Source organism: Sciurus vulgaris, assembly GCF_902686455.1.
Source record: "Sciurus vulgaris genome assembly, chromosome: 17".
Classification (NCBI taxonomy): Eukaryota; Metazoa; Chordata; class Mammalia; order Rodentia; family Sciuridae; genus Sciurus; species Sciurus vulgaris.
The window spans coordinates 61,284,559-61,305,887 of NC_136478.1; the positions used below are offsets into that span (position 1 = coordinate 61,284,559).

A 21,329-nucleotide genomic window follows, 5' to 3' on the forward strand; every position below is an offset into this window, starting at 1 on the left:
TGGTGGGCCGACCTGACCCCAAACATCTCCTCCCTCTTATTACTCTGTACTCAGAGGTGGGCTGTGAGTTCTAAACCAAGCCTCGTTCTCGAAGAGAAAGCAAAGTAAAACGCCTAGACCGGAGGACCAAGTTTAAGAACCCCAGGCTCGGAGCAGCAAAGCACAATAAAGGAGGCCAGGCAGTGGCGAATCAAGCCTGGCAGAAGGAAATTTGAGGCCTGGGTATCCAACCAAGGAAGGGGATTGGACCTTATTTTTTGAAGGGGGCGGAGATAGAACGCGGAGGGATTGGAAGGGGCGGGGATAGGTGGCCGAGAGCTGAAGGGGGCGGGATAAAATCTGGGACCTGAATACCCCGCTAGGCACACGCGAGACCGAAATCGTGGTTTCTGGGTGTCGGGTGATCCTGGGGTTGGGCAGGATTCCGGAGAACGGTCGACCAAGTCGTGGACTTGTCGCACGGGCACTGGACATAGGCCAGCGGAAGACGAGCTCTGAGCGCAAAATCGGGGCGGGGGGGGGGCAGGGGATGTTCTCGAGCTTGGTCCCCAGGATCTGATCGAAGACCCCTGACAAAGCGTAAGTACCGGACCGAAGGGGCCGAGCTCTTCCAGGGGCTGGAGGCCAGTGTCCTGGGTTGGGCATGCGGGCCTCTCCATCACTTGCCCTCGATGCTCGCCTCCGCTCACTGCCTCAGCATCCCTGGTTGCCAGGCATGCGCAGTAGGGTTCTTCCTTCCTCATACCACTCCAGTCCCTGGAGGGGGAGGGGACACTGGGTCTCCCGAGAGCAGATGAATTTATAGACACCCTGCCCTCCCCCTTGGAGTGGGAAGCGGAAATGGGGGGTCATTGTCAACGTCCGGCAGGTGTTCGTTTCATATGGGCCTAAAACTGTTTTTCTTCGGAACCCAACTCATCCTGGACCAGTTTCCCTCTCCCACCCCCAATCTCGGAGTGCTTATTGTGGGCGGGGCACACTGCCCTAGCACCGCGTTCTCCGCAGAGCAACTAAAGGTGTTAATGTGAGCCATCCTTCCCTCGTCTCTATGCGTTCACAGAGGTTCTTGATTGACGTCCCTCCCCCAACACCTTTGGGTCTCGGACCAGGACCCTCAAGACCCCTCAGGTGCTTAGGAAAAGGTTGAGCAGAGTCTAGGCCCCTGGGTTGCTGGAGGAAGGAGCTGAGGGACCTGTACTCTGTTAGGTCCTGGGGAAAAAGAGATTTGGGTTTGGACTCTGGGTCTGAGGGAGGGGGGATTGAGGACCCAGAGAATGACTCTGCCCTCCCCCAGGTCCGGTGTGACATGGCTGAGGCCCGCCAAGCTGTGAACTTCCTGCCCTCACTGACTTCGGACAGGGGTGAAGTGGAGCTCAGTGGCCCTGTGTTGCAGGAGATCTACCTCTCTGGCCTGCGCTCTTGGAAAAGGCATTTCTTGAGATTCTGGGTGAGGAGTGCTGCTGACTGGCTTCCTTCTGAGAATCCAATTCATTTTTTCCCAGTTGCCTGAGACCCCCTTCTGGGATCCTGTACCCCTTCTGGGAATCGGGATGTCCACTTCCAGCATCCTTTCAGCCATTTCTGCATGGCTTGTCTCCCTGTGGCATGCCCAGCCTTACCTACTGAGGACCCCTGTTCACCTGTCCTCACTTCCTGGACCCTACACCCCCTCACCCTTCCCCACAGAATCCCCTCCAATTTCTACAACTTCTCTCTTTGTTTTTTTTTTTTTTTTTTTTGGGGGGGGGGTTCTGGGCATGGAACCCAGAGCCTTAAACATGCTAGGCAAGTGCCCCACTGCTGAGCCACACCCCAGTCTCAGTCCCCCTCTCTTGGCACACCTGCCACCTTTCCCTGTCCTCTCCAGCCTCCAGACAAGGTGCTCTCATTCCAGAATCCCATCAAGATCTTGGCTGGCACACACCTCAATCCTGAAGGTCCGTCCTTCCCCCCAGCTCTTGCCCAGTGGGCCCGAGTTCCACTTCCCCAATCCTAAAGCCTCACTAGCCCTCTCTAGCATGAACCTCTAAGTGTCTGGGCCAACACTCCTTCACTTCCCACTCTGCTGCCCCAGTGCCGGAAATAATTCCGACTCCCTGCCTCTACTGGTGCCCAGTGTCTTCCCAGAACCTGAGTCGCTGGTTCTAGAAGTCTAGTACCCTCTGTGTTCAGAGTCCCTCTGCTCCCAGGTTGAGATGCCAGGTAGGGGGTGTGAAGTTCATTCATGGGGCAGCCCAGAAGGATCTGCCAAAGCTGGGATGTTTGGGCAGGCTGGACCATACCTCTGTGGCTGTACTGGTTTTAAGTGGAGATGTATCTGTTCCAGTTGGGGAACGGCCACTACCCCAAGTCCCCAGAGAGTCTCCACAGCCCTTCTGGGACCCCTGGGCCTCTGGCCAACTCAGCAACCATGGCCATGTTCTTCCTGTGGTTACATATACATGCACACATATGTATACACATAGACACATGCGTCATCTCTGTGTCCTTGTATTCCACATCGATGGATGTGAAATTATTAGGAAAAAACTGCACCTCTGCTGAACATGTACAGACGTTTTTCTTGTCATATTGCTCAGAGAATAGACTACAATGACTATTTACATAGCATTTCCATTGTATAAGGAATTACAAGTCATCTAGAGATGCTGTGAAGTATACAGAAGGATGTATGAAGGGTATATGCAAATACCAGGCATTTTATATAACAGACTTGAGCTCCTGGAGATTTTGGCATCTTCAGGGGTCCAAAAAATATCAAGAGACAATAGCATATAATTATGTACAGAAAGATACACATAAAGTGTGCATTCCTTGCATTTTGTTAACGCCCAGCAACTCTGCCCACCTTTCTAGAATGTTCCTCTGAGCCCCTTTGCAGTCACATTCCCAGCCCTGCCTGCAAGGCATCCCCTGTTTGGATTTCTATCTTATAGATTGACTGTTGCTTGGTGCCCAGTATCTGCCCAGAACCCGGATCCCCATTTCTGGCAGTCTAGTGACATCGGTGTTCAGAGTCCCTTTGCTCCCAGGCTGAGAAGCAGGGTAGGGGGTATGGAGTTCATTCAGGGGGCAGCCCAGAAGGGTCTCCAGAAGCTGGGATGTTTGGTACACTACTGCACAGCTGGTGTCACACTGTAGATTACTTAGGCTGTTATCCTGTATTTGAGTCAAGTCCTGAATCCTTTTTCAGAGTCAGTTTCCCCTCTGCCCAGTGGCCTCCCCCACATCCTCGAGTTGGTAATAATGATTGCTCTGCTCTCATTGCTGTCACATAGCTGCCTCTGTCCCCTGATGGTTACTTGGAACTCTCGCATCTTTCCTTTTCCACTGTAGGACCCCACAAGGTACTGTGGAGCTTGCACTCCTGAATGAATGGCCTGTGCCCTCAGCTCACTGGAGCTACAGTTCCACAAATCATCACTGAGCCTCACTTCCTTCATTCATAAAATGGGACTGTGACAGTCCCTGCCTCCAGGGATTGTTGTAAACACTGTGTTTAGCAGAGGACTTGGCTAACTGAAGCAACCATTTCAGTTCCATTTGTGTGTGTGTGTGTGTGTGTGTGTGTGTGTGTGATATGCTGGGGATTGAACCCGGTGGTGCTCTACCAATGAGCCACATCTCCACCCCTTTTTATTTTTGCAGCAGTTTTCTAAGTGGCCCAGGCTGGCAATCTTCCTCTCTCAGCCTCCTGAATCCCGGGTTTATGGGAGTAGGACACCATGCCTGGCTCTCTAGATTACTTTTAATACCTCATACAGTGTGATACTGTGAAAATAGTTGTTACACTGTATTGTTTCAGGAATAAAGACAAGAAAAAAAGAGACTCTATGTATTCAGTAAAGATGCAGTTTCTTTTTTCTAATATTTTTGATCTGTGTTTGGTGGGAACCACAAATGTGAAAACTCATAAATTCAGAGGACTGGACAATACATAACTTCACAGGATTGTTCAGAGGATTTAAAGAGTTAATCCTTGGGCTGGGGATGTGGCTCAGTGGTGGAGCACTTGCCTAGGAGCATGCACAAGGCCCTGAGTTCCATTCCCTGCACCACAAAAAATAAACAAATAAATAATAGTTAATCCTTGTAAGCGACTCCTGGAAGGCAGTAAGTGCTCACTAAAGGTTAGTGATCCCGACCATGCTGTCTGGGAGTCTAGTCAGTCAGCCAGAGCTGTCACTCATTCCTCATTTACCCCATGACCAGGTAGTTCTAGAAATTCTAGAAGGTATATTAAGCTCCAGACCTGCCTCTGCACAGGGGATCGGTTTACCTTTTTGATGATTCACCTTTGAGGTCCTGCCTTAGGGGATCTTCCTCCAGGGAGCCCTTCCTGACTCCCTCAGTCCGAGTAACCTGCCCCCACAAAGTGCCTGTTTCTTGTCCTACTGCCACAAGTGCTCACTTTGTCCTGGATTGACCTCCCAACAGCAGGACCCAGGTCTCTGTTTCCCCTCTGGATCCTGAGCACGCACCCCAGGGCTCAGCACATGCTGGTGGCTTGACAAATATCTGAGAATGGTATAGCCCCCAAACTATGCAGGGAATAAAACATTTTCAAACAAACAAAAAAAAAGATTTGAGAATGACAGTCGGTGCTCAGAGGAGTGGACAGATGATGGAATGAACGCCCTTTCCTCCCTGCAGAATGACTTTCTCACTGGTGTGTTCCCTGCTACCCCCCTCAGCTGGCTCTTCCTCTTCAGTGCCATCCAGCTTGCGTGGTTCCTCCAGCTGGATCCTTCTCTAGGATTGATGGAGAAGATTAAAGAATTGCTGCCAGACTGGTGAGGTTCCCCCACTTCATCCCAGTAACCCCCCCCCCCCCCCGCCAGTCTTTCTCCTTCCACCAGTAAGTTCTTCTGTCACTGTGGTGTGCCTGCCAAAGAAAAGCTACCTCTGAAAATTCCTTTGGGTCAGAGTCCTAAAGGTACAGCATCAGGAAAAGGAGGTGTCTTCTCTGCACATTTTCTGACCCGGCTGCTTCTTGTTAAAAGGGCTGGTGATAAACTAGAAAATGTCCAGATATGGTTATATGTATTAATAGAATTATGAGCTCTGTCAGTCTCTGGTTATGTAGTCTTAGTCAAGAGACTTCATGCTCACCTGTAATCCCAGTGACTTGGGAAGCTGAAGCAGGAGCATTGCAAGTTCAAGGCCAGCCTCAGCTATTTAGTGAGTCCCTAAGCAACTAGTGAGACCCTGACTCAAAATAAAAAGGGCTGGGGATGTGGCTCAGTGGCACAACATCCATGGGTATACTCCCCAGTACCAAAAAAAAAAAAAAAAAAAGAGAGAGAGAGAGAGAGAGAGAGAGAGACTTCACTGTTCTAGTTGTCAAGGTATTCTTCTGTAAAATGGAGATAACAATTCTTTTAAAAATGTTTTGAGTTGCAGATGTACATAATACCTTTATTTATTTTCTTGTGGTGCTGCTGAGGCTCGAACCCAGTATCTCACATGTGCTAGGCAAGTGCTCTACCACTGAGCCACAACCCCAGCCTGATCACAAATAATTCTTAAGGTTCTTGGACGACTTAATCAAAATCATGTATGCAGTGTATACACGAGTTCCAGAAGGCTACTAGATGAGAGTTATTGTTGCATTATTACAGTTGTCATCATCTTTAGAAAGGGTTTGAAATCCAGGTACAGGTGAAGTGGTACTAGGTTCTGATCCTAGTACTTGGATCAGTCTTCATGAGGAAGAAGGTTCAGGTTTTGTGCAGGTGGCGCCTAAGGGCCCATCAAGGATCAAATGTAGAAATTTGTTTTCATTTGTCTTTTCTTTTCTTTCTTCTTTCAATTGAACCCAGGGGTGCTCTACCCCTGAGCTACATCCCCAGCCCTTTTTATTCTTTTATTTTGAGACAGTCTCACTAAGTTGCCCAGGTTGGTCTCAAACTTGCTATTCTTCTGTCTCAGCCTTCCGCGTAGCTGAGATTATAACATGTGCCACAGCACCCACCTAGATGTAGAAATTTCTAAAAAGGTTAGATTTATGCAGTCTTCAGAGGGAAAGTGATTTGACCCTAATCCTCCAAATAAGATTTTCTCACATGTGTGATTACAACTTCACAAACATGTTGATTTAGCGTAGTAGCACTTCCTAAACTTGAGCTGTAATGGAATCACCTGGAGGGGTTATTAAAATACCTAGTGGGGGCCCATCCTGAAAGAGTCTATCTCAGCAGGTCTGGGTGGGCCCAGGAATGTGCGTTTCCAACCAGGTCCCAGGGTTCAGAGCTGCTGCCAATCTTGAGGTATAATTTCCTGTATGAGAGGGAGAAATCACCCCTCAACAGAAATAATGGTTCTGGCTTATTAAGCATTTGCCAGTTTCTGTGAAAAATGATTTTAGAAGCTTGGTGCCACCAGTCACTGGCACATGCCTGTAATACCAGCGACTCAGGAGACTGAGGCAGGAGGATTCAAAGTTTGCAGTAAGCCTCAGCAACTTAGCAAGACCCTGTTTCAAAATAAAAAGGTCTGGGGATGTAGCTCAGTGGTAAAGCACCCCTAGATTCAAACCCAATTCCAAAAAGAAGAGGGAGAAGGAGAGGGACAGGGTAACTTAGTGAGAAGGGGTGGGGAGGGAGCAGGAGGAGGAGGAGGAGAAATAAAGGGGGCATGGGACACAAGAGGCTCCCACCCACATCAGATGAGAAAAATTTGGACTTTTCTGCCTGATTTCAATTGTACAGGACACTCCTCTAGCAGCTAGAAGCCCTGGGAGGGCAGGAGGGACTGAGGGGAGGGGGGTCTGAAGCCAAGAGACCCAAGCCAGCATTGCTCTCTCCCTCCAGGGGTGGACAGCACCACAGGCTCCGGGGTGTCCTGGCGGCTGCGCTGTTTGCCTCGTGCCTGTGGGGAGCCCTGATCTTCACACTTCACGTGGCCCTGAGGCTGCTTCTGTCCTACCACGGCTGGCTTTTTGAATCCCACGAAGCCATGTCCTCACCCACCAAGACCTGGCTGGTGTGTGAGGGGACCCACCTATCGGGCACGCTCAGGGCACAATTCTCTGTCCCTCTCTGCAGACCTCTGTCCCCTCCTTAGTGTCCGTCTCTTTCTTTCCTCGTCCCTTCTCTCTTCTCGCCTCTCTCTCATTTCCCTTTCTTAGGGTATCTGTCCACCTCTCTACGTCTGTGTCCCATTCACTCTGATTTGTCCGCCACCCCTCCTGGTCCCCGGCCTCATTCGGTCTAATGACCTTGTAACCCCCACTTCGTTCCCCCAGGCCCTGGTCCGCATCTTCTCTGGCCGCCACCCGGTGCTCTTCAGTTATCAGCGTTCGCTGCCGCGCCAGCCGGTGCCCTCGGTGCAGGACACTGTGCGCAAGGTGCGTCCGGTACCCGGGATGGGGCGGGGAGCGGGGGCAGCCGGGGACGTGACTCTCCGCTCTCCTCGGTCAGTACCTGGAGTCTGTCCGACCCGTCCTCTCCGACGAGGACTTCGACTGGACGGCGGTGCTGGCCCAGGAGTTCCTGAAGCTGCAGGCGTCGCTGTTGCAGTGGTACCTGTGGCTCAAGTCCTGGTGGGCGTCCAATTACGTGAGTCCAGCCCGGAGGCCCCACTTGGAAGGCAAAATTTCCTCGCCCACCCCTCTCCCAGGGAGCCCTACGTCCCGCCCCCGCGACAGCCCATACCCCAGACCCTGCTGCGATCGGAGGCCCTCCAGGTGCGCCCTCGTTAGCCCCGCCCCACCCGGTAGCCACGCCCCGTGCGCCGGGAATCAGGGGCCTCCCTGGACCACTCTGAGGTCCGAGGCCTGGCTCCAAGCTCCAGTGGTCTGACCACCCCAGATCTCCCTGCATTCTGAGCTCTGCCCTCAACTTTCCGGTACTGGAACCTGAATTCCAAGACCCGCCCAACACTTCTTGCTTACGTAGAGCTTCCCCAAGCGGGCTTGTGTCCTGAGTTCCAGAACTAGGTCCCTGTCTGCAGTCAGTCGAGCTCCTTGGGAAACTGAGGCACAGAGTGAGTCAGAGTTTCACCCAAAGCACGACTTGACAGTCTTACCTTCTGTGGGAAGCCACAAGTAGAAATCAGGCAGCATATGATGAGATGACAATGAAGAGACAGATGGGATGGTGTGAATAGTTCAGGGGTCACTGAAGGAGACGCCAACTGGGTGAGGTGAAGTATTAGGGCAGAGCCTTGATGGTTGGAGAATATTGGAACCTGTCAGGCTGGTGACGAGGGCATGGAGGAAGGACATGTTTACAGGTAAGAAAGTAGGACATTGTATCCATGGGCTGGAAACAAGAAGAGCTTTATTCTGACTAGAATAAAGGGCAGGAAGGGTAGGAGTCGGAGAGATGATGGTGTATTACTGGGGAGAGGCCAAACTCCAGGATGAGGATTTTGAACTTTTTTGGGAGGTACTCGGGAGCCAGGGAAGGATTTGGAGCATGAGAGGAGCAGGATCAGCTCTGGTGTGTGGGAAAGCCAGGAGGCTGGAGAGGAGCCTAAACTGAGACAGCAAATGGGTTCCTTGTTTGTAGAAGGTAATTGAAACAATGGGTTTGGAGAAGAGTCTCCAAGGCAGGAGTGAGAGGGAGAAGGGAAGAGGGTTTGGGCAAGATCAACATGGAAGGGTCCAACAGATGAACTCGATGAAGGGCACTGAGGAGTGTCTACAGAGGTAGGAGAGCAGGACTTGTTTTCTTTTCTTTTTCTTGCAGTGTTAGAGACAGGCCTTAGGTTTCTGGTTTTAATTTTTTTTTTAATTTTTATTTTATTTTATTTTTTTTGTTTTTTGTACTGGAGATTGAATTCAGGGGCACCTGACTACTGAGCCACATCCCCAGCCCTTTTTGTATTTTCTTTAGAGACAGGGTCTCACTGAGTTGCTTAGCACCTCTCTAAGTTGCCGAGGCTGTCTTTGAATGCACCATCCTCCTTCCTCAGCCTCCCAAATCACTGGGATTACAGGTTTGCGCCACCGCACCCAGCTACTGACCTTGATTTTTTTTTATTAGAACAGTATAATTACACAGTATTTGGTTTCATTTTGACAAACTCATACATGCAAGAAATTTGATTGCAATCCCCATTCCCCCCTTTTCTCCCTCCCCCCTCATTCTTGCTCCTCTACTCTACTGATCTCCCTTTCACTCCTTCATTTATTTATTTTTGATTGGTACTCTCTACCTACACATAAAGTGAAATTCCTTTTGGTGTATATGTCTACAACATGATTTTGTCAAATTCATTCCATGTTTCTCCCCCTGTCTCCTCTTCCCTCCCTCCTCTTCTCCTGCTCCACTGATCTCCCCTGTGGCTTTATGATGTCTGATCCCCTCCACCACCACCTCCTTTCCCTGACTCAGCTCCATCTTCCACATGTGGGAGAAAACACTCCGCCCTTGATTCTCTGAGTCTGGCTTATTCTATTGGCATGGTGTTCTCCATTTCTGTTCGACAGCAAATGCCATTACTTCATCCTTCTTTAAGGCTGAGTAAAACTCCATTGTGTATATATACCACATTTTATTGATCCAGTTATCTATGGGAATCTGGGTTGATTCTATAATTTGGCTATTGTGAATTGTGCTGCTGTAAACATTGATGTGCCTGGATTGATACAGTATGCTGATTTTAGATCTTTTAGATACAGTATGCTGATTTTAGATCTTTTGGATAAATACCAAGAAGTGGAATAGCTGGGTCATATGGTGGTTTCATTCCTAGGTTGTTGTTTTTTTGCGGTGCTGGGGATTGAACCCAGGTCCTTATGCTTGTGAGGCAAGCACTCTACCAACTGAGCTACCTCCCCAGCCCCTCATTCCTAGGTTTTTGAGGAGTTTCCACACTACTTTTCCAGAGTGGTTGCACTCATGTTCAGTCCCACCAACAACGCACAAGTGTACCTTTTCCCCCATCCTTGCCGGCATTTATTGTTTGTGGTTTTTTTGTTTTTGTTTTTGTTTTTTGAAACCAGGGATTGAACCCAGGGATGCTTAACCACTGAGCCACATCCCCAGCTTTAGTTTTTTTTTATATAGTTTTTAGTTGTTGATGAACCTTTATTTCATTTATTTTTATGTGGTGCTGAGGATTGAACCCAGTGCCTCAAGTGTCTACAAGGTAGACACGCGGTCTACCACTGAGCCACAACGCCAGCCCCAGCCCCAGCCTTTGTATTTATTTATTTATTTTATTTTGAGACAGGGTCTTGCTAAGTTGCTTAGGGCCTCACTAAACTGCTGAGACTGGCCTTGAACCCATGCTCCTCCAGCCTCAGCTTTCCAAGGTGTGTGCTTCTGACTGGACTCTTAGTGTAGTTTTGATCTGATGGCCAGAGACATTGAACATTTTTCCATTTATTATTTTTTTGCCACTTGTGTTTCTTCTTTTGTGAAATTGGTTTCATTCTTCTACCCATTCATTGATTGGGTTATTTGTTTGGGGGCATTAAGTTTTTTGAGTTCTTTATGTATTCTGGATATTAATCCCCTGTCAGAGGAGCAGCTGGCAAAGATTTTCTCCGATTCTGTGGACTCCCTCTTCACTCTCCCAATCATTGTCTTTGCTGTGCAGAAGTTTTTTTAATATGATGGCATCCCAGTTACTGATTCTCTTGGTTTTATTTCTTGAACTTCTGGGGTCTTGTGGAAGTGGGTACCTCCTGCACCTGTGTGACAGAGAGGCGACCTGGGTTTTTCTCCTGGAAGTTACAAGGTTTCCTCTAGTCTAATTCCTAACTCTCTGAACCCTTTTTTTTTTTTTTTTTTTTTTTTTTTTTTTTGTGGTGCTGGGGATTGAACCCAGGGCCTTGTGTTTGCAAGGCGAGCACTCTACCAACTGAGCTATATCCCCAGCCTGCTGAACCCTTTGGATTTGGCTTTTGTGCAGGGTGAGAAATAGGGATATAATTTCATTCTTCTATATATGGATATCTAGTTTTCCCACCACCATTTGTTTAAAAGACTGTCTTTTCTCCAACACATATTTTTGGCACCTTTGTCAAGTATCGGATGGCTCTAAGTATAGGGATCTGTCTCTGTCTTCTATACCATTGGTCTTCATGTCCATGTTGATGCCAATATCTGTTCTTGTATTTTCCTTCATGATTTTTTTTTGTATTTTTGAATTTAAAAAAAAATTAGTTGTTGATGGACCTTTATTTTATTGATTTATATGTGGGTGCTAAAATCAAACCCAGTGCCTCATACATGTAAGGCAAGTGCTCCACCACTGAGCCACAACCCCACCCCTTAAACCAGATTCTCATGTGCACACATGGGCACAGACATAGACAAACACATAGACACACTGACTGCCCCTCCGTGGCACTGCCAGCTTTAACTACACCATTATCTAAGGCACAGCCAACAACAACCAAAACGAGGCCAGCTAAAGTCTGACACAGTGACCCTCTCCTGTACTGGGGACTGAACCCAGGGGTGCTCTACCACTGAGCTACACCCCCAACCCCTTGTATCTTTTATTTTGAGGCAGGGTTTCAGTACATTGCCAAGGCTGGCCTCAAACTTTCAGTCTCCTCCCTGGGCCTCCTGGGTAGCTGGGATCACAGGCATGTGCCACAGTGATTTCTTATCCCTTATCCATGGATCCTGTATTTGCAGATTCACCCACTCACTAAGATCTATTTGAGACCCCCAAATCAGTACATATGGCTCTTTCATAGTCAGTTGGAGACACAAGAGAGGGACAAAAATTTGAGGGGCCCAAAGTTCCCAGCTTTGGTTGAACAAGATGACCCTCTGCCTTCTGGTTTCAGCGTCCCTGCTATAAACAAGTCTCTTAGTGCATGTTTGTGCTTTTCTTGATGTTTTTGCTATTTAAAATGTCCCCAGTGTGGTGCTGCAGGGCTGCTGCTCTGGAACAGCCTCGACTTGCCTTTTGGAGAGGAGCTTCCTTCGGGTATGAGTCACAGTGCTGTCGGCTGTGAGTTTGGTGCTGGTGCACAGACAGGATACAGCTAATGAAACGGTTTAAACAGAAGCTCTCGTAAACCCAGGTGATATTCATCAGCTGACACAAATGTGATGGGAAGCTTACAGGGCCCCATCCCTATGTTTCCCTAGGAGCAAAAGTGCCACATTCACTCAGTGTTGGCCGGGACTATAGAACATACTGGGAATAAAGAACCATATTTTGAATATGACAAAAGAGCTCATTGAGATTTAGGTTTGTAGCAAAAATCATCCCCGAGTAGATTTTAAGGAGGAAAAATAAAAGCAGCAAATTGGCCGAGGCACCTGAGAAGCTTCCTGTGCAGGATCCCACTCTGCTGTGTTGCTTCTGGATGGTGATGTGAACACGTTGTCTAGAGCCTTGGCAACGTGGCATTTCCTGGAAGAACTCATGATGTCACTAAAGCTATTGACACAGGGCGATAAAGCAGCTTTTAATAAAACTGGCCTAATTTCCCTCTCTCGTTGGGGATTTTCTAACCAGTCTGATGGGTCGCTACCTCTTCCTCCTTCCCACACTGTTTGGTTCCTGGGGTTAAAATCATGCTCCACTATTATCTCAGGGATTTTCTTATGAGTTATAGACACCTTTCAGCAATACTTGGTGCTGAAATTTTTTTCTTTAAGAATAATTTTTTATTATGTTAAAATGTTACAGAGTAAAATGCAGAGATCTTAAGTAAGATGCACAGTTTGTGGAAGTTTGATGTATGCAGATGCTTATGTAACTGCACATTATAGAGATTTCTAGAATTTGCCAGAAGCTTCTGGATTTTTCTAGAAGGTCTAGCACATCCCCAGGTCTAAGGGTAAGGAAATGTAATATGCCATAGACTTTAAGATGCAAGTAAACACATATACGTGATAAATTCTATAATGAAGAAAAGGAAAACATCTTGAACATTAAGTTCTCTCCAGCCACCTCCCTCTAATTCTGGTCCCTCCCACCATTGCCTGTGAGGAACACTTTAGCCAAGGTCTTACATGTTGATAAGCATATTCTGTACCCCCCAAAAATGTGTCCATACATGAATATACATAATTTTATTGTTAAAAAAATATACATGGCATAAAGCTTTCCATTTTCACTTTTTTAAGTATACATGTCAGTGGCATCAATACATTAACAATGTTGTGTTGCCATCTATCTATTGTCGTGTTATCAGTATCTATTTCTAGAAATTTCTCATCATCCTTAACAAGCTCTGTCCACCCCCTGGTAAATTCTCTTCTACTCTGTCTCTCTGGATTCGCCTACTCTATATTTTTCATATAAATGGAATCGTACAATAGTTGTCCTTTGAACCTGATTCATTTCACTTCAACCTGATACTGACTCTTCAGGATTCACCTGGGTGGTAGCCTGAGTCAGAACTTCACTGTTTATGGTTTCTGGGCTGTAGCTTGAATATCACTCGTGATTAGCTAGTGCAAATCCCTGGCTTCATGCCCAGCACTACAAAACAATTTATTTCCTTTTTATGGTTGAATAACACTTTACTATACCCATCAACCACATTTTGCTTGTTCATTCATCTGTGGATGGACGCAAAATAATATTTTTTAAAATTTCAAATCGGAACCAGGTACAAGGGGCTGGGAAGATAGCTCAGTTGGTAGAGTCCTTGCCTTGCAAGCATAAGGCCCTGGGTTCGATCCCCAGCACCGCAAAAAAAAAAAAAACAGAACCAGGTACAGTGACAGACACCTGTAAGCTCAGTGACTCAGGGGGCTAAGGCAGGAGGATCATAAATTCAAGGCCAACCCAGGCAACTTACCAAAACCCTGTGTCAAAAAAAATTTTTTTAATGTTTAAAAAGGGCTGGGGATATAACCCAGTGGTAAAGCACCCCTGGGTTCAATCCCCAGCACAGAAAAAAAAAAAAAAAAAAAAAATCAATCATTCCACATATCTTGTGCTCCTAGTTTTTTTCATTCAAAAATATGTCTTGATACTCATGTAGTTTCAATAAGTATAGATAACAAATAAAAAATATAATACCAATGAATCTTGTTCTTTTCACAATTGTGTAGTATTCCACAGCCTGAGTGTGTACATTGATTAGTTAACTGATCCTGCATCCATGGACTTCTGGTTATTGCTATTGAACTCCACCTTCCCACAGGAGGGTGACACAGGAAATTTAGTAGGCTCCCTGAACCCACTGTCCCTCCCCTTCAAGGTTCCAGCTTGTGTATCTCTCCACCCCACTCCCAGGTCAGTGATTGGTGGGAAGAATTTGTGTACCTGCGCTCCCGCAACTCACTGATGGTGAACAGCAACTATTACATGATGGTAAGAGGGGAGGAAGGTCTGGGGGTGGCTGGAGTACCCCAGGTCTAGCGTTGGTGCCTGGGTAAAATGTGGCATTTGTGACCTGGGGCTGCCGTCCCCGATAACCATTTCACCCTGTTTCGGATTCGGAGCCCCCGTCCGGGGCAACCTGGCCTCACGCGTTTTGCCGTCCCCTCCTCTGGTCCCCAGGACTTCCTGTATGTCACACCCACGCCGCTGCAGGCAGCTCGCGCAGGGAATGCAGTCCATGCCCTCCTCCTGTACCGACACCGGCTGAACCGCCAGGAGATCCCCCCGGTAAGACAGCCCCTGCGGGCTGGGGACAGAGGCTGGTCCCAGAAGGCAGCTCATGAGCACACGGCCTCCTGCAGAATTTGCTGATGGGAATGCGCCCCTTGTGCTCTGCCCAGTATGAGAAGATATTCAACACCACACGAGTGCCAGGGGTCCAAAAAGGTGAGACCCCCGCCTCCCCTCCCACGTCCTGGGAACCAGCTGCTCAGGTTTGGGCTCTACTTCCATCCTTCCTGCGTGGCCTTGGGGAAGTTATTACTCTTTCTGAGCCTGTTTCCTCGTCTCTAAAGTGGGATGAGTGGGACTACGGTGGTGAAGATTAAAAGGGTATTAAGAACTGCCCAAGGCACGCGGGGAGTGCTGAATAAATGGTCGTTATTCTCCTCCCGCACCTGGCTTCCGCCTCCATGCTCCTGCCAACACCACCCCTAGACTACATCCGCCACCTCCAGGACAGCCGACACGTGGCGGTCTTCCACCAGGGTCGATTCTTCCGCGTGGGCACCCATTCCCAAAATGGCCTGCTGTCCCCGAGGGCCCTAGAGCAGCAGTTTCAGCGAATCCTAGATGACCCCTCGCCTGCCTGTCCCCACGAGGAGCACCTTGCGGCCCTGACTGCCGCTCCCAGGTGAGGGGCAGAAGGCAGGGGCTTCCAGAGACCGGGTCAGCTCCTGGCATGGTGAAAGGACAGGTGGGGTCCGGGTGGAGGCTGGGCAGGGCGAAGGGCCAGCAGGGCTCAGGCTCGTCCCGCCGGACAGGGGTATGTGGGCCCAGGTTCGGAAGTCCTTGAAGACCCGGGCCGCCCATGCCCTGGAGGCGGTGGAGGGGGCCGCTTTCTTCGTGTCTCTGGACGCCGAGCCAGCTGGGCTCACCAGGGAGGACCCTGCAGCGTCTCTGGATGCCTATGCCCATGCCCTGCTGGCTGGCAGAGGCCACGACCGGTAAGTTAGCCCCGGGCTTGGAGCCCACCCAGACCTGAACCCCAGACCCCGCTATACAGACCTAGGATCCTTCTCCACCAGACAACAAGACCCTGGACCCCAAGCCTGGGCAAGAGATCCAGGGCTGAGGACCCCAGATCCAGTGCTGTGGGACTGGGAGAAATTTGATCCAGAGAAAACCCTCAACCTGGTACCCCAGATCAGACCAAGACCTAGGGGCTCCAGACCTAAAACCCACAAATCCCTGAGCTGGACCTAGAAAACCTCTAGATCTGGTACCCTAGACTCATAACCCAGACTCAGCATCTCAGCATTCCCAAGACCCAGAGATCCCAGATCTGAGGGCCATCAAACCCCAAACCTCAGACTCAGACCACTGAACCCTCACATCTTCATGCAGGCATCCCAAACCCAGGTTCCCTAGATCTGAGATACCTGCCCCCTCCCCCAACACACAGACAGGGACAGCCTCAGAAAACCTCTCCATGCCCACAGCCTGGGAAAGTTCTCTTGACTCCCCCAACCTTTCTCAGTCGGCTACCTAAAATTCCCCAAATGCCCTAAATCTTAGACATGTCTGTGAGACCCTGCAGAGCCACCTGCTACAGCACTCCTAGAGGTCGCCATGCCAAGATTCCAGCTGACCCCCGTTCCTTACCCTGAAACCCCCCTGCGAGGCCTACAATGCACTGCGAGCCCTCCTCCCTGAACTCTCTTCCGCAGCTGGTTTGACAAATCCTTCACCCTGATTGTCTTCTCCAATGGGAAGCTGGGCCTAAGCCTGGAGCACTCGTGGGCTGACTGCCCCATCACGGGACACATGTGGGAGGTAGGCTGGGGAAGGACAGGCAGACAGGCAGGCCTGGGGTGATGGCTTCCTTTGATGAATGGGTAGTGGGGCTCAGAGAAGGGAAACGTGATTTTCTCTGAGTCACACAGCAAAGAGTTGCAGAGTCAGAACATGCATCCAGAGTGCTCTGACACCATAGGGTAAGGCTTTCCGCCAACACACACTGAGGCAGTACTATCTTGCAGCTCTGGTTTGCTATGTAACCTTGGGCAAGCTACTCCCCTCCTCTGAGCTTCACATCCCCTTCTTCAAGTGAATGGGTTATGTGTGTGTGTGTGTGTATGTGTGTGTGATGCTGGGGATTGAACTTAGGGGTACTCTACCACTGAGCTACTCGAGGGTCTCTAAGTTGCTGAAGCTGTCCTCAAACTTGTCATCCTCCTGCCTCAGTCTTCTGAGTAGCTGGGATTATAGTGTGCACCAGGGCACCCAGCCTAATTATATCTTTAAGTGAAACTCAACTCAGTTTCACCTTTGACCCTTCAGACCACTTCATAACAGCTTGTCATCTCTGCATATTGACTGGAAAGGTGGAGATGTGAGCTGGACATGGTGGCTGGCACTCACTCACCTGTAATTCCAGCTACTCAGGAGGCTGAGGCACGAGGATCACAAGTTGGAGGTCAGCCTGAGAAATTCAATGAGATCCTGCCTTAAAATTAAAAGGCTGGGCTGAAGATGTAGCTCAGTGGCAGAGCATTTGCTAACATGCACCCTGAGTTTGATCCTCAATACCACAAAAAATAAATAAATAGTAGAGAGATAACACAGGGTAAGGAAAAGATGAACACAAACTCTTACGTCACAAGTGCGGTGTTCTTTCTGGGGTGGCACATGACTGAAATCCCAGTGACTAGGGAGGCTAAGGCAGGAAGATCACAAATTCCAGGCCATCCCCAGCAACTTGGGGCTGGGGATATGGCTCAGTGGTAGCGCACCCCTGGGTTCAATCCCCAGTATCATAAAATAAATAAAATAAAAACAAGCGAGGTGTTCACTGCCATGTGTTGAATGTCAAAATGGGGATGTTAATCCTGTCTTCCTAGGGGGTTGTGAGAGGTCATTGAAATGTGAACCTCGACGGCAGGTGCCTGGTTAGGGCTGATTTAAAATATTTGACACTAGCAGGGTGTGGGTGGCACTTGGTCAGAACAAATGCAGGTAGGTCCCCTGCCACTTCTCTCCAGTCCCAGGATGGTGGTGTTGGGGTCCTGAGAAGGTGGGCTGCTGGTGGTGACTCTGTTTGCCAGCCTGTCCAGGGTCAGCAGGCACCAGCTGAGCATTAGCCTTGTTCTCAGTGCACATGAACCAGGGAGCCCGCTGTGAGCCTCAGAGGTCTGTGGTCCGTAGGGAATGCCCTTCCGGATGAGAAGCGGCCTGGTCAGATGACCCCAGTCCACAGGGAGGAGGGGCTCTCACAGCCTCCATTTGTCCACAGTTCACTCTGGCCACAGAATGCTTTCAGCTGGGCTACTCAGCAGATGGCCACTGCAAGGGGCGTCCTGACCCCACGCTGCCCCAGCCCCAGCGGCTGCAATGGGACCTTCCAGAACAGGTGAAATCAGGCCTCCTTCAAGCCCCCAAATCCTAGCCTTGACTCTAAAGCACCCCCCCCATCCTTATCTCGACCTCAGAATCAACCCTAGTCCCAACCGTAGTCCATACCCCCATGGTACAAATCAAACGTGTCCACGGCCTCAAAGCCCAGCCTGCCAGCCCCTTGTTCAAGCCTCTCGGACTCCATTGGGCCTACCCCAGTCCTGTCCCATCTCCAAGCCCAGCTTCTCCCAACACCAGCCCCTCTCATTCCCAACGCAGGGGCCATTCCTAAACTCAGCCCGTCCTCAACCACAGCCCCATCCTCAGCTTTGGTTCAGTTTCCACACCCGCCCTGTGCCTGGTCACCATTCCCAGCCCAGTTCCTCAGGTACACATTCCATCTGCATCTCCGTTTCCAGCTCTGGCCACATCTCATACCTCGTCTCACGTTCTGTGCCATCTCCATCCCAGTCTGTGACTCCTCCTTCCTTCCGCTCCATCTCTCCCCTCCATACTCCACCCGACCCTGACTCCATCCCATCTTCTCTTCCAGTCCCATTCCTGGCTCCAGCTAGCCCCATCTGTAAGACCAACCATTCCTTCTCCCTCCCTCCTGGCAGATCCATTCGTCCATCTCCCTCGCCCTGAGAGGAGCCAGGACGTTGTCTAGCAACATCGACTGCCATGTCTTCCCCTTCTCCCACTTTGGCAAGAGCTTCATCAAACGCTGCCACCTCTCTTCAGACAGCTTCATCCAGATGGCCCTGCAGCTGGCCCACTTCCGGGTCAGTCACAATCTCCCATCCCAGCACCTCAGGACCTCAGCTTCCTTGGGTTCCCAGCACCTGCCTCTTCAGCCTCCTCCCTTAATTTCTCTTGGTTGTTGCCATTGTGGATCCGCCATCTTGATTTCTCCACACACTGTGGGCAGGAGGCTGGAGGTCTGGACAAGGTGGGTCAGGTCTATGATTACTTCCTGAGGCTTGCTAATGGGCTCCTCTCTTCCTTGTCCCCCAGGACAGGGGTCACTTCTGCCTGACTTACGAGTCAGCCATGACACGCTTGTACCTGGAAGGCCGGACAGAGACAGTACGGTCTTGCACGAGGGAGGCCTGCAACTTTGTGAGAGCCATGGAGGACAAGGAGAAGACAGTGGGTGTGGCCTCCTTGGAGGCTTCCTTCATATGTTTGCAAACATTTATGGCCAGGCTCTGTGATGGGGCTCCAGGGACAAAGAATGAACCAGACAGAGACAGAGATAGCCCAGCATAGTGTGCTCCGCTTTCATGGCGGTCACACAGAGTAATGGGGGAGCACCCAAGAGGGAGGCTTGTTTCCACTATGTGGCTATTTGCTTATTTAGCCTCTGTGTGACCTTGTGACCTCCATGCACCAATTCCTTATAACTTCTGCTCAGAACCTACCCTCAGGCACTTCTGTTCCTGCTCTCCCTTTCCTATGTGGTTCAGTGGAAGGAGTTTGGGCTCTGGAATCAGACAGACCTGGGAGCCCACCTGGTTCTGCCTTGCTTGCTGTGTGACCCTGGGCAAGTGACTTCCCACTGCTCAGCCTGTTTCCCCTCTGTAGAGTGGTGTGAATATCCCTGCCTTGCAGGGATGTCGCAAGCTGGCTAGATGCCAGGCATGCCACAAGTCCAGCAATAAGTCCACGTCTTGTCTTTCCATGGCCTGTTACCTCTCCGGGGGGCCCCCAGGACCCGCAGTGCCTCACCCTGTTCCGCGTGGCGGTGGAGAAGCACCAGGCTCTGCTGAAGGCAGCGATGTGCGGGCAGGGAGTCGACCGCCACCTCTTTGCGCTCTACATCGTGTCCCGATTCCTCCACATGCAGTCACCCTTCCTGACCCAGGTAGGGGTGCAGGGAAAGGGTTAGAGGGGGACTGGGGAACCGCGGGGAAAGGGAGTGGTTTCAGGGCAACGAGAGTGATGTTGAAAAAGAAAATCAGCAGGGGAGGTGGTTGGAGGGATCCCGGGAGAGAGGGGGAGGGCAGGGCGCGGGGGGGGGGGGGGGCGGGGGGAGGAGCGGGGAAGGATGCGGGGCAGGACCCCGCTCAGCCAATCAGTGGTCGAGGAGGCCCAAAATGCCAGGGATGCTGGGAGTGGAACTGAGCCAGACGAGCCAAGGGCAGGTCTGCCTTGGCTGAACTCGTGATCATCTTCTCAGGTTCACTCGGAGCAGTGGCAACTGTCCACCAGCCAGATCCCTGTGCAGCAGATGCACCTGTTTGACGTCCACAACTACCCTGATTACGTTTCCTCGGGTGGCGGATTTGGCCCTGTGAGCGGAGCTGGGCATCTGGGTTCTGAGGGAAGGGGAGCTGGGCGGCCCTCCTGCCGGCGGGGAGGGGGCTATTTTGTTCCTTCACCTTCTCCCACTCCAGGCGGACGACCATGGGTACGGTGTTTCTTACATCTTCATGGGGGATGACATGATCACCTTCCACATCTCTAGCAAAAAATCAAGCACAAAAACGGTGAGACCGACTGGAACATGTCCTCCACCCTCCTCCCTCAGACCCAGGGTTCCAGGCCCCAGCCCCGCTTTCGGAGCCAGGAGTCTGACCCCTCTTGTTGCCCAGCCCCACGGCCCGCTCCCAGCTTCCCCTCTGTGTGTTTCCTCCAGGACTCCCACCGGCTGGGGCAGCACATCGAGGATGCTCTGTTGGATGTGGCCTCCTTGTTCCAGGCGGGGCGGCATCTTAAGCGCCGGTTCAGAGGGTTAGGGGAGGAGGACTCGGGACACAGACATGGATTTATCTCCAGTAAGACTGTAGACTCCAAGGAAACCACGACATCCACGACTCATAACCCCTTCCAGTAGGGAGCTGGTCTCCCTCCAGCTGGGCTGGCGCAGGACAGGGTGGCTTGTTTGGTAGCCCCACATCTGGGCCAATAAAGATGTGTGAGCTGGGTGTGTGGTTTCCACTGCGCCCTTGGGCAGGGCAGGGCACGGGTGGCGGAAGTGAGGATCAGGATGCCAGAGGAGAAAAGTTTCCATCCATCCCAGTCCCACCGTGGATTCTCAGTTACAGCTACAACCTCAACCACAGCCCCAGCACCAGCCCAGCTCGCTCTGGTCCTGCCTCTAAGTCATGGTGAGCCCAGCCCTTCATGACCAGCTCCAATCATACACCCCAAAGGTTCCCATGAGCTCAGTTCCTGCTGCCCCACCAGCCAGCCACCTCAAACCCCTCTACAAACCTAAACTGTGGACACACTAGGCAAACGCTCCACCTCTGAGCTACATCCCCAGCCCCTTCCTTCAGGAGTCTTACTCAACCCAACCGCAGTCATTTCAACCTCTGTCTTCAGGATGGATTCTGCCCCGACTAGGGAGTGTACCAGCCAGTGACCACCCTCCTAACCACTGCCATGACTCCAGTAATCAATGACTCCATGATCCCATACTCCGGTGCCACCAACGACTCAACTGCAAACAG

At 50.6% G+C, this 21,329-nt stretch overlaps 1 protein-coding gene across 5 annotated transcripts; it reads left to right on the top strand.

Moving 5' to 3' along the window:
• Window positions 1-307: 307 nt before the first annotated feature.
• Window positions 308-20,801, top strand: CPT1C (carnitine palmitoyltransferase 1C). Of its 5 annotated transcripts, XM_079118662.1 has the most exons (20): window positions 309-579; window positions 1,061-1,142; window positions 1,295-1,447; window positions 4,654-4,793; window positions 6,813-6,984; window positions 7,247-7,348; window positions 7,422-7,559; window positions 14,170-14,247; window positions 14,437-14,544; window positions 14,619-14,703; window positions 14,974-15,169; window positions 15,300-15,482; window positions 16,206-16,311; window positions 17,771-17,887; window positions 18,492-18,656; window positions 18,889-19,023; window positions 19,586-19,738; window positions 20,054-20,167; window positions 20,271-20,363; window positions 20,513-20,801. In XM_079118662.1, the coding sequence occupies exons 3-20, from the start codon at window positions 1,307-1,309 to the stop codon at window positions 20,708-20,710; spliced, it is 2,424 nt and encodes an 807-aa protein (XP_078974788.1). In that variant the 5' UTR covers window positions 309-579; window positions 1,061-1,142; window positions 1,295-1,306; the 3' UTR covers window positions 20,711-20,801. The 5 variants fall into 5 exon arrangements, with proteins under 5 accessions (XP_078974786.1, XP_078974790.1, XP_078974787.1 ...); XM_079118660.1 differs by having other exon boundaries at window positions 308-579; window positions 20,271-20,801; XM_079118664.1 differs by lacking the exon at window positions 20,513-20,801 and having other exon boundaries at window positions 308-579; window positions 18,894-19,023.
• Window positions 20,802-21,329: the final 528 nt, after the last annotated feature.